This window comes from Myotis lucifugus, unplaced genomic scaffold, assembly GCF_000147115.1.
Source record: "Myotis lucifugus unplaced genomic scaffold, Myoluc2.0 scaffold_10, whole genome shotgun sequence".
Taxonomy (NCBI): Eukaryota; Metazoa; Chordata; class Mammalia; order Chiroptera; family Vespertilionidae; genus Myotis; species Myotis lucifugus.
This window is the reverse complement of record NW_005871058.1, coordinates 11,388,666-11,401,980: the sequence shown is the minus strand read 5'-3', so window position 1 is coordinate 11,401,980 and position 13,315 is coordinate 11,388,666. Positions and strand designations below refer to the sequence as shown.

The 13,315-nt window shown below is 37.4% G+C and overlaps 1 protein-coding gene across 4 annotated transcripts in view; it reads left to right on the top strand.

The window, feature by feature from the left end:
• LRP6 (LDL receptor related protein 6) overlaps positions 1-12,939 on the top strand; it is a 129,156-nt gene extending 116,217 nt beyond the window's left edge. For 2 of the 4 annotated variants that reach the window (XM_023750038.1, XM_023750036.1), the window contains 7 exons: positions 416-541; positions 1,044-1,280; positions 2,320-2,430; positions 6,771-7,001; positions 8,213-8,349; positions 8,995-9,092; positions 11,839-12,939. In XM_023750038.1, the coding sequence (XP_023605806.1) occupies positions 416-541; positions 1,044-1,280; positions 2,320-2,430; positions 6,771-7,001; positions 8,213-8,349; positions 8,995-9,092; positions 11,839-12,133 (1,235 nt within the window). In that variant the 3' untranslated portion in view covers positions 12,134-12,939. The remainder of the gene's footprint in view (positions 1-415; positions 542-1,043; positions 1,281-2,319; positions 2,431-6,770; positions 7,002-8,212; positions 8,350-8,994; positions 9,093-11,838) is intronic. The other 2 variants (XM_023750037.1, XM_023750035.1) reach the window with 2 other exon arrangements.
• The last annotated feature ends 376 nt before the right edge of the window (positions 12,940-13,315 follow it).

Genomic DNA, 13,315 nt, shown 5'->3' with positions numbered 1-13,315 from the left:
CACCGGCCTGGTCGCCCCCAACTGCCCCCCTGCTGGCCTGGTCACCCCACGCAGCCTGCTGTTCAGTCGTTTGGTCGTCCCTCACTAATCCCCCTGCCGGCCTGGTTGCCCCACGCAGCCTGCTGTTCAGTCATTTGGTCGTCCCTCACTAACCCCCTTGCTGCCTGGTAATAGGCAGCCATTTTGTGAGGGTGTGAGGGTTAATTTGCATATTACCTATTTATTATAGCATATATAAAAACAGTGTTTTGTTGTCCTCATTTTCTTATAGATTGTGTAGGGATGGAGCAAGGAATTATATATGTGTGGTAAAAAAGTCCTTGGTAATTCATAAATGATTGATTTTGACCTGGCTGTCTTTCCTCCCTCCCTCTCTTTCTTCCTTCCTTCTTTACTTTTTTTTTTTTTTTTGCAGGACAGCACCCTTGTGCTCAGGATAATGGTGGCTGTTCACATATTTGTCTTGTAAAAGGAGATGGTACTACAAGGTGCTCTTGCCCCATGCACTTGGTTCTGCTTCAAGATGAGCTATCATGTGGAGGTAAATATGTTATCATTTTCCTGTGCAGGTCTAAATGCCAATTAACATGTTCTGTAACTTTAATTCAAATGAAAAAGAAAGACTGTTGTCTACAGTGACAGAAATTTAAAAATAATCTGATTTCTAATGTTAGGAAAATTATTACATAACTGAGTTGATACAGCTATTAAACATTATGATTATAAACTGATATAAAAATGTAGCCCCCCCAAATCAGTGTTTTCTACTATAAAAGCTACATAAAATATATATTTCTGTGAACAAAGATTGAAAGAGCTTATACACTCAAAAAACCATTGAGAAGATGGTTTTATAAGACTCTCTTATTCTAACTTTTCTAAGTTTAAAAAAAAATCGTGTTGAGTAGCAGCTGTGAAGCATTCTGCTTGGACTGCAAAAGATTGTATATGTTGACTATTAAATGAGCTTCGCTCAGGTATGTTACCTCTGCGTGACAATTATTTTGTTTTTGTCACTCTCCTCCCCCCCTTGTTCATTGAAGAGCCCCCAACATGTTCTCCTCAGCAGTTTACTTGTTTCACGGGAGAAATTGATTGTATCCCTGTGGCTTGGCGGTGTGATGGGTTTACTGAATGTGAAGACCACAGTGATGAACTCAATTGTCCTGTATGCTCAGAGTCCCAGTTCCAGTGTGCCAGTGGACAGTGTATTGATGGTGCCCTCAGATGCAATGGAGATGCAAACTGCCAGGATAAATCAGACGAGAAGAACTGTGAAGGTATCTAAAAATTTTAAGACCTTTTTATATAGTCCTTTTTCCATTAAGTTGTTTGCAATTCAGAATGGAGTGTTGCTTTGGCTCAGTGGTAGATTGGGGATTTTCAAGTACATTTGACTTTATTATGTCTAAACATAGTTGAGTACTAATATATGGTGACAGGAGAAGATTTGATTTTGGGTAGTGAGCACATGATGCAATATACAGATCTTGTAACCAGAAACCCACACTGGAAAGCTATATGTTCATGTTGACAAATGTCACCCCAATGAATGTAATAAAAATAAATAAATACAGTAACATGTTCCAAATTATTGTTTTAATTAACTTAATATGCATAAGATTTATACACATCAATAAGCTTAACAGATCCCTAGCTGGTTTGGCTCAGTGGATAGAATGTCAGCCTGCAGACTGAAGGGTCCTGGGTTTGATTCCTGTCAAGGGCACATGCCTGGGTTGTAGGCTCGACCCCCAGTGTGGGACCTGCAGCTGATCAATGATTCTCTGTCATCATTGATGTTTCTCTTTCTCCCTCTCCCTTCCTCTCTGAAACCAATAAAAAATATATATATATATATTTATATATTTATATATTTTAAAAAGCTTAACAGAGGAATGAGGCCAAAAGAACTTTAGTAGGTAAAAATAGTACTTGTTCCCAACAAACTCTGAATTCGTGAACTTATTTATTTCAGTGTAAAATAATTTTATTACTCTCTTTCCTCCACTAACCTTTAACATGGTATAAAACAAACAAAAATTTGGAATTCTTTAGTGTCTAGAAATGCATGTAGAATTCTTTAATTCTTAACAGAATTATTAGTGAATGATGAAATTTAACATAAAGAACAAAATAGGAAATTTCCTGCTGGATTGCCTTTTCCCTCTCTCAAGGAAAATCTCCTGAGAATAATTTTTAAGATATATCTAAAAGTCTAATTTGTTTTCATTTGCACCCACAAAGTAGTTTTTGACTTGCTAGTATTTGGCCTCACAATATAGTAAAAATAAGAAAACTATTTGCCTTTTTTCCCAGTGCTTTGTTTAATTGATCAGTTCCGCTGTGCCAATGGTCAGTGCATTGGAAAACATAAGAAATGTGATCATAATATGGATTGCAGTGACAAATCAGATGAACTGGATTGTTGTAAGTAGGACTAAAACCTGCATATTACTCTTTAGGGAGAATTTTAATAGTATATTTTCCTTTTCTTTATGTGTGAGTTTTACTTATAATCACTAGTTCCTTACTAAGAAACAACTATTAATGGTAAGCATGTTTTGCTTTTAATAAGTCCTCAAAAGACAGCAGTTTTCTTATGCACAAAAATTCTTCACAGAAACATTTAGTGTAAAGAATTAGAAAATAATAAATATTGTTTAGCCACAACTAAAGTTAAGAAATTCTGAAACAATTTATAGGCATACCATGGAGATATTGCGGGTTTGGATCCAGACCACTGCAATAAAGCGAATATTGCAATAAAATGAGTCAAACTAATTTTTTTGTTTACACTGCATATAAAAGTTTACTTAAACTCTAATGTAGTCTATTAAGTTCAATGGCATTATGTCTTAAAAAAACAGTGTACATATTTAATTTAAAAAGTTTACTGCTAAGAAAATGCTAACTGTCATCTGATCTTGTTGGAAAATGGCACTGATAGACTTTTTTGTCACCGGGTTGCTACATACCTTCAATTTGTAAAAAAACACAATCTGTGAAGCATACTAAAACGAGAAATGCTTGTAGATATGTGGAACTCAATCAGTAGTCTAAATTTAAGAGTTTCTGAACATTAGTTCATATTTAACATCTCCCATTTTTTTCTTGATACAATTCCACCAGTATGTCAGTGATTTTAAGAGCTTTCTTTCCCTGGCTGGGTAGCTCAGTTGGTTAAAGTGTTGTCCTGATACGCCAAGGTTGTGGGTTCAATCCCCGGTCAGGGCACAAACAAGAATCAACCAGTGAATGCATAAGTAAGTGGAACAAAGAAGCAATGTTTGTCTCCCCCCTCTTCCCCTCTCAAATCAATAAAAAAAAAGACAGTGCCCTGGCCAGTGTGGCTCAGTTGGTGGGGCATTGTACCATGCACCATGAGGTTGCTGGGTCGGGAATGCCCGGGTTGCAGGTTTGATCCCCGGTAGGCGACATGCAGAAGGCAGCTGATCGATGTAGCACTTTCACATTGATGTTTCTGTCTCTAAAAATCAATTTTTTAAAAGTAATTTTTAAAAAGGACAGTAAAAAAAAAAGGTTAAGGACATTTATGCCAACCTACACTTACAGACCTAGAGAATGTAGGCTGAATAGCCTATAGTTTCTTAAAGGTTCATAACTATTGACCAGTGCCTGAACATATAATATATTCCAAAGTGGTAAACTTAGTTCTGAATGCAGTTCAGCATAAGCCAGGTCTATCCTGTCAAAACTGGTTTAATGGAATTTAGATAGGTCTCGTTTTAAAACTCTTTAATCTTAATAAAGACTTTAAGCTGATATTTTTACAAATTCAAATGGGATACTTACTAAGACTTGTAGAATCTATTCGTTTATTCATTAACATTTTCTGGATACCTGCTATGTGCTCAGGATATAGGGTACCTGTACCAAGTTGCTCAAAGTCCTCTATGGTTGAGGTAATAGTAAGATTAGGACTTTTAAAGCTAGGTGGAGATGAAATTGAATTCTAGCTCAACCTCTTACAAGCACATTACTTATTCTTGTTAAACCTTAGCTTCTTTATCCTCGGAGTGAAGATAATATTTAGCCTAGAGGTTGTGAGAAAATTAAATGATGTAATGTGTATAAAACATATGGCCTGAATCAAAGGCAGTACTATTGATAAAGGTGTGCGATAAGTGATATCAAATGTGCTATAATAGATTTCTACAAGTAGTAGCACAAAGGAGAGAGTGGTCACTTCTTTAGGAGTGAAGATGTGACTCATCAAAGAAGACTTGAGAAAAATGGTATAGGCTGAAGTTATAGGGTGTTGATCAATGAATAGCGTTAATTATGCAGGTGAATGGAAAGATTACATTCTAGAAATTGGAAATATCCTATTCAGACACAGAGTGAAATAGGCACCTTTGGGAAACTGCATGTAAATGGGACTGCCAAAATACATGGGGGTGTTGGCAAGAGATAACATAGGTAAGATGATAGGGGATTTTTCTTTTCTTCTGAAGAGCCTAAACATTATCTCCAGCATAATGAAAGTCATTGAACAACTTATAAAGGATGGCATGGCTGTGTAATTGGGAAAGCTGTAAAGCAGATGGATTGGAGGTGATAAGATTATAGGAAGGGAAATGTTAGGCTGGTTGCTGTCAAACTTTTTTGACCAAATCAAGAGGATACAAAGACATGGGTGCACACATAAACAAATATGTCATACAACAGTATTTATCCATAGTATGTAGAATGCATTCTGACGTTTTCTGTTTTAAAATTCTATTTGCATCCCACTGAATTGTTTTCACTATCTAGTAACTTGAAGCCTGTAATTTAAAAATGCTTAGGAGACTATTATAGTTCAGGCAGAAGATGATGAAGATCTAAATCAAGAGGAGCAGTGGTGGTGGAAAGATAGATTTCAGAGTTATTTCTGAAATAAAAAAAGGTTTGGTAACCATTTAGATATAGTCGATAAGTTTAGGTTGACACACAGATACCTCATTGAGGTACTGGAGTCATTAACTAGAGTATATCACAGGGACTGTAAACTGAGGTACCATATCTTGGCTGCAGATGTAATGTTTGGCTGATGTAGGTTTTTTAAAATTTATTTTTAATTTAATTTAAATGCCTTTAATTTGCCAAGAGCACCTCATTTGTTTTATGATCTGCTTTACCCCTGGCATCTAGGAAACATGACAGATGCTGGTGACAGAGAGTTCACTTTGAATGTGTTGCATTCAAGTCGCCCATGAAGTTTTTCAGGAAGTTGTTGACTGTATGGGTCTGTAGCTCAAGAGAGAGATTTGGGCTCTTCAGTTTATTAATGATAATTAAAGCAGAGTCAGTGGATGAAATCTCCCAGGGAGAGTTAAATAGAGGTGGAAAATAGCAGGGGTAGACAGAACTCTGGGAACCACCTGAGGAGGCAGACAGAAGAGAATGAAGCCAACAAAAGGAAACAGAAAGAATAATCTGAGATAGTGAAACTAAGAGAGTGGTATCTTGGAAGGATATTGATCAGACATTTTTGAGGAAAACTAGAGCCAGCAGCATTGAGAATATAGAGAGGCCAGTGAGGTGAAGGGTTCATTGAATGTGGCAAATAGAATGTTGATCTTTGCCAGACTAGTTGCAGTGTGGTGGTGAGGATAAGAGCCTGATTTCAGTGAGTCAAGATATGACCCAGAGACTTTAAGAATTGGAGATAGTGAGTGTAAAGTATTCTTCTTAAGCTTGGCATTAGGAAGGAATGTCAAGGCACTAGAAAGGAAGAAGAAAGATGAGATGGTTGCTCACGGGACTAAGAATCTGCCTCACATGCCATAGATGAAATATGTAACTGGCAGCCCCTATGTATTGTGTAACAGTAATGTTATTTTCTCTCATTTATTTTATTTAATCTATCAGAGGGTGAGTTTAGCTATGTGGATGGGTGTTTGAGGTCAGACAAACAGAAGGAAGGTTTTTAAAGGATTTGCAGTTGTGAGCGATAAAGTCTGACCATTCAGAATGGAATGATTTTCCTTCTAAATTGAAGAGTAATGCTCTAAATCGGATGAGCCCTTTTGCTCTTTCCCTGTACCTCTAATATTGATGTCTCTGCTTCTAAAGCCTCATATGGAGCAGGTGGATGCCAAGGGTAGGGTCTTGCTCCAGTGCTCTCAGGCCCTGGCTTTCTTTCTGAGTCCTCAAGTACTCCTGTATCAGAGGCCTGTTCCTTGCCCTCAGGCAGCAAGACTCACCCTGAAGGCATCAGCTCATTGGGCCTGAGAGCTAATGCTCATCTTTAGCCCCCAGTGTCCTGTCACCAGGCCTACATGTCACTTTTCAAACCTAAAATCCAGCCCAGGCTTGCTTTTGGCTTCACCATTCCAGGTCATTTAATGACTTTTTTAGATTCATCCCTTCTGGCCCTAAAATTTGTTCTAAGATTCTAAAATAAGTTTGTTGATTTTTAGTATATACAGAATAAATTATGATAGATTTTTATATGTATATGTATTTAAAACTTCTTAATGGAGGTTAACTATAATTCACTTAATTTTTTAAAAATCATTTACAGTATGGTTCCCAATGTTTTGTTTTATTTTTGTTTTCACTTAAGGATGGTTCCTTTGATTCTTAATGATAACATTTATCCATAATCCATGGGGCATGGTGTATATGTGTTCATAAAAAAGAAAAGTGTTTATAAGTTGTCTTCATTAGCTTCCCACTCTGCTCGCAAGCCCTCTTTTTGATTACTACTTTGACTCTACAGTTGTCTTTCATTATATAACTGTACTGCCTTATCATTTTAGATCCAACCGAGGAGCCAGCACCACAGGCCACCAATACAGTTGGTTCAGTTATTGGAGTAATTGTCACTATTTTTGTGTCTGGAACCATATACTTTATTTGCCAGAGGATGTTGTGTCCACGTATGAAGGGAGATGGAGAAACCATGACTAATGACTACGTAGTTCATGGACCAGCTTCTGTGCCCCTTGGTTATGTGCCACACCCAAGTTCTTTGTCAGGATCTCTTCCAGGTGAGTTAAGACTGATCCATTGAGAATCAAGTCTTGGGTCCTGGCAAGATTCCCAGGTTTCCATAATTGAAACAGGATACTACCCAGAGTCTATATCAAACTAGAGCACTTTGGATTTAAAAAATTATAAGAACAAATTTTCTCTTTAACTTTTTGCATCTTCTCTGTACACAAAAGACCTGAGGTATGGTTGGTGAAAGCTGCCAAAAGATACAAAGCAAGTACATAGACAAGCATTTCTGTATACTGCATATACTGCATTTCTGGATGCAATCTATTGAAAGTGAATCAGCTAGTCATTTAGTGAAAAGTCATACACCACAGTTTTTTAGATTCACTACCAGGCAACTTTAGTACTATTGAGACCAGGAATTAAAGGAGGCCAAAAAATAGACTAAGATTTCTTTTCAGCAAAAATTTGGAAATAGCTGGGTGATTTCCGGGAAGTATATAATGTCTTATGTTCTCTTCTAACTTTAAGTGGTGACTGGAATTGGGGTTTATTCAGGCAAAGCCAAGTAACCAGAAGTTCTAAACTTGTAGACCATGTTGCTCTAGGGAAGTACAGCTTTCTTATCAGCGCTTTCTGGTGCCCTTAGTGTAAAGAGCCTCTTAGAAAGAGGTTCTAGGCAAAAGCCCTCTAAAAATATTTAGAACTTATTTACATGTAACCAAGTAAACAGACATGATTTTTAAACTGTTAATGTTTCTGTGTTACCATACCTATTTGCAGTTGTAGAATTTAGGAAGTCACATGGAAAAAATGAAAATTTTTCTTTAGCATTGGTGGTTGTGATTACAATATTTGCATCCAGTAGCTGAAGAAATAATCTTCCATACATTTTATTCATGCCTTAAAAAATGGGTTTAGTTTCCTTTTGTGCAGATCTGTTAGTCTAACCTGCTGCACAACCTCCACTCTCCTCAGATCCCTTAAGAGGTTGAAAACCTCTCATTTTATCTCATTTTGAAGAGCTCTGCTTCCATTCTGGGTGGGTGTGTGTGTGTGTGGGGGGGGGGGGTGAAGAGGCTATTCTTGGCCTTGTCCTAGGCCAGCCTCAATGGAAGTGTTCACTTTAGAGAGTATTCATTTCCCTTCTCCATTAAATGTTCTCAATTATTAGAAAAAGAAGGCATATATTGTTTAAAAGTCAAATTCTTTGACTGTTTTATAGATCTTACTCATCCGTATTTGTCCTCTTTCATTTTAGGAATGTCTCGAGGTAAATCAATGATCAGCTCCCTCAGTATCATGGGGGGAAGCAGTGGACCCCCTTATGACCGAGCTCATGTCACAGGAGCCTCATCAAGTAGCTCTTCAAGCACCAAAGGCACTTACTTCCCTGCAGTAAGTAGTCTGGTTTCCTTCATTTCACTTTGAATGCTAAGAACAGAGGATCTCAGATTTTTAACTCAGTTAAATGTGGGTGCTCAGTGATGGTAATGTAAAAAGGTTTTTAGTATAGGAGTCAGGCATATAAGGTTCAAAGAAGGCTTTATCATCACCATGCAAGCACTTGTAAATCTTTCTTTATGTTGGCTGTGTAGTAAACAGCATATTTTAAAGCACTGGACATTACTTTCTGTGTAGGTAAAAGTAACTCCTGAGAGGCCTCAGCACCTTCATTTATTTCATGACCTCCCAAAAGAGGAAGCACGTGGTATTTCTCCTAAGTCAGTAATTTTTCTTTAAACAATTATAATTTGAAAAAAACAACAACAATCAAAACCCAGCTCTACTGAACTTAAACCAGTGACTTTTAGATATAGACTTTCTTCTCATCACCTTGAGCTGGTTAGCCATGATGAAACTGTGTCGTAAGGAGTGGAGAGCCACAAACCTAAGGTCACTTCTTTGCAGAGGAAGGATTGTGCTAATAGTGTAATGGGAACGAATACGAGTAGAGATGGAAGGAGAGAAGTTGAAAGAAAGTTTGATAGTCTCTGGGATGGAACATTGTTCTTTTAATAATTTCATTATTTTTCCTTTTAGATTTTGAACCCTCCGCCATCCCCAGCCACAGAGCGATCACATTACACTATGGAATTTGGTTATTCTTCAAACAGTCCTTCCACTCATAGGTCCTACAGGTAATACACCTCCTCCTCTAACACAGATAGAGGTATTTATTAGAAGGATGGGGTATTCTAATACCTCGGGCTTGATGTAGCACCAAGTGAGTAGATGATGGTCACAGAGAGACCATTGTCTTGGTAATGCTGACACTGCCCCTGTCACAGATTCTTTTCTTTCAGGGCATTATACAGTGTTTAAAAGAGAGTCACAAATGCTGGCTTTTAGAATAACAGTATAGCCCTCAATGCTTTGCAATATTCTAAGGAAAAGTTACCTATCAAAATGACTGATTTCGAAATAGGTTACTGCTCGGGTTAGGTTTGATAGGAAGTCTAAGGATATGAAGTATTGGAATAAAACTCCGCATGGTTCAGAGAGTTGAGAGCGCTCTAAAACAGCAGGGTTATTAAGAGCACAGAATTTGAGGGAAGCTTCTGTTCAGCCCTTGCTTACATGTGTTATTATGACCTGAAATGAGGTATTTCTCATACAATTGCATGAAATAGGTCACAACTCATTAAGAGGGGGAGTGTGCCTTTGAGCTGATCTGTAGAGCATAGTGAGCAGGTTAAGCATGAGTATTAGAGTGTTGCCCTACTTGTCTCTCTTATTTGAAAGGCCAACAGTCAAGAGCTTGATATTCTTTGTTTAAACACTCAGTGCCCGGTATTTAATGTTAGTCCTCAAGTGCCTGTTATCTTCTAGATAAGGTGTTGCCTAGTATTCCAGTCAAATTGCCCTGAAGTAGCTGCATAGATGTGTGGAAATCAAATGGAAACTTGTTATAGTACCTCATTCAGAATTCTCAGTTCAGTTAATAGATAATGGCTATTTGAGATAGGTTTGACACTGAACTGAATGTTGCTTTTCCTGCCACAAGTTTGTTTTTAAAAAGCTAAAATAAAAAAAAACAGTGGAAAAAATATCCTCGTGTGAGGGTTAAATAAATTAAAAGCCAAAATAGAAAGGCAGAAACCTGAAAATTGAAAAAAAAGAAAGGCCTAAATATTTATTTTAAATCTTTAATTTCTTTAAATTGAATAAAAAACTGTTTGATTATAATGAACATAATTACACCAAAACCAGTTCTTATTTAATAATTTCCCACATCTCAAATTAAGCCCAGTTTGTTTCTTCTGAGTGAAACTTATCATTTGTTGAGATTTTTGTCTAAACTGGAACTTGAAAGAATTTTGTTAATTCTGTTTCCTTCCTTTCCCTGTTTTTTCCCCATGAAAATGGAAGTATTGGGCTTTTTAAATGTTGAGCCAAGAAATTTTTATCAAGGCTCTTTTATCTGGACAGAAAGAAAAGACCTAAAAAATACTATGACATCATGTTAATATTGGTAGTAAAAAAAAAAAAAAGCTTGAGAAAACCTGCTCAGCAGGTTATGTGACACTTGGCCTTTTGGCAGCCTTCTCTTTTGAGGCAGGTCCTAATGCTCTCAGATGGTTTGTATCCTGGGATATAATCTGTGGTACTCTCTATCACTAGGTATTCTGTGGATTGTTACTTCAGTTTTGCACTTGCTCTTGCCCCTCTGTTGCAGTTACTGTATTTGATGAGAAAGCATATAAGATTAACTTTTCTATATTTAGAATATAAGAAGTTGCAGGTAGAAATAGAAATGATAGAAAAACTAGCACGTTAAGTCAGCTCTTATTTTTACTAGTATGATCCTCTCTTTTCAATGCCTTTTTCTTTAGTTAGTCATGCTACAAACTTTATTAACGACTATAGATTATTTAAAAAGGTAAGAAGTAAGTTATGTCAAATACATATTAAAAGTTCACTGGTCCTCTATGGGTATTTAGAATTTATCATTTTGATGTTGAGGTAAAGCTGCTCTTATGACCATACACTTGTCTTTTGGAGAATCAAAACCTTCTCTGAAACCACAGCAGTTTCCCTTTGCTGATAGGAACAGTAATGGGATAGATATGCCCCTTAGGCTGTCTATAATATTCAGTCTGGCTTGTACAGTATTTGATTTTTAAAGAGAGAATGAAGTCTTCAGACATCACTAAATTATTCATCAGGTAAATTATAGAGCAGTTGAAGAATGTTGAAGGAACATACACACTTTTAAGTAGTATAAAGCGTGTGAAGACCCACCCTGGCTGGCATGGCTCGGTTGGGGGTCATCCCCTGCACCAAAAGGTTGCAGGCTCGATTCCCTGTTAGGGTACATGTCCCGGTTGAGGGTTCAATCCTTGGTAGGGGGCGTGTAGGACCGATCGGTGTTTTCGCGCTCAGATCAGTGTCTCTCTCTCTACCTCTCCCTTCCTCCCTCTCTAAAAGTCAATAAAAAATATATTTTAAAAAAAGTGTGAAGACCCATTCTTCTTACAGACCATGCAGAAATTGGTGAGGCTCATTATATCTAAAGGCTGAATGTATAACTGACAGATTTCCAAAAATAACCATTATGTACAACTTTGAATAGTTCTTTTTTATTTCTTTATCCAGTTTAATGTAAAGCTATAAGAGCACATCCAGGGTCTAGATTGAGTTTATCTGTGCATTTCCATCCTATTCATTTTCAATAGCCTCTAATCACATTGTATTTTCAAATATAAAATACATGCTATCTTCCACTTCCAATCTGCCTTTGAAAATTACCTCCTGGTCTGTGCAAATTTAGATTGTAGTTTATTATCTTCAATGTGAAGTTTACATCTAATACCTCTGTATTTTGATAGGGAAAACCACTTTTCCATAAAACTAACTCTTCTCTTGGTTTTCTCCCTATACCAGCTACAGGCCATACAGTTACCGGCACTTTGCACCCCCAACCACACCCTGCAGCACAGATGTTTGTGACAGTGACTATGCTCCCAGCCGGAGAATGACCACAGTGGCAACAGCCAAGGGCTACACTAGTGACTTGAACTATGACTCAGAGCCTGTGCCCCCACCTCCCACACCCCGAAGCCAATACTTGTCAGCAGAAGAGAACTATGAAAGCTGCCCACCTTCACCATACACAGAGAGGAGCTACTCTCATCACCTCTACCCTCCGCCACCCTCTCCCTGTACAGACTCCTCCTGAGGAGGGGCCCTCCTCCTCTGACTGCCTCCAATGCAAACATGTACATACAGATTTGGTTGAGATCTGGAGGGGGGGAGGGAGATACTAGAGAAGGATGAGGCAGATCATGTACAGTTAAAAATTATAAATGGGGTAGGGAATACTGGAGATATTTGTACAGAAGAAAAGAATATTTATATATTTTCGTAAAACAGCAAATTTGCTGCTTGTGCCATAAAAATTTGTATAAAAATAAATTTGTACTAAAAGTTTTATTTTTGCAAACTAAATACACAAAGCATGCCTTAAACCCAGTGAAGTGACTGAGTACAAGGAAACAGGAATAATAAAGGCATCAGTGACCAGGAATGTCTGGGCTTTATTGATACCAAAAATAAAAGTAGAAGAAGAAAAATTTAAGTCCATTTTAGAGCAGCTTGGAAGTAGCCAGATTGCCTTCATGTTTACTAGCACTTGAGGGCCTACAAGTATAAGAAATCACGAAAGAAAATGGAATTAATATTAACTTTGGACATAGGACTTTGTCTTCTCTAGAACCCAGCAATTTTAGTGAGGAAAACAGATACAGAAATCCAATCTGGGTGTTGCTGTTGTAGGAAGATCAGTTGTCTGGTGAGATGCTGTGGGGCTGATGGTGTGTGCAGCCTCCTGTCCCTCCCTCAGAATCCACACTCGCCTCTCAGAATTTCCCCCCTAGGGGTTTTCACCCTGCTTGCTCCCCCAGCAGCTCTGTAGGCTGTTTGCCAAGGTACCATGATTTATTCAAAGCTTGTTATCTGAAGATTGATTAAATGGAATTTTCTAAATTAAGGTTTTATTTTAATATTTATACTCGCTCCACTCTCCTGTAGGCTCAGCTCTTCAATTTGACTGCTGTTTGTGCATAATGATCAAAGGTTAGACATATTATTGCTCCTCTTCTAAGATTGTTTTAATGCTCATTAAACTGTCTTTTTACAACACATATAGGCAACGTTTAAGAATTACAAATTTAACCGTATGTTTTTGTTGTAAGTTGATCATATATCCTTGCAGTACTTTCAGCATGTAATATCACAGTATAAAATCATTTTTATATATATTTTTCCTACTAAAATATTAAAATATGTTCTGGTTAGAGACAATCTATATAAAAGGAGAATGTTTTGTTATCATTAGGGTTTCCTGTTAGTAACTGTTCAT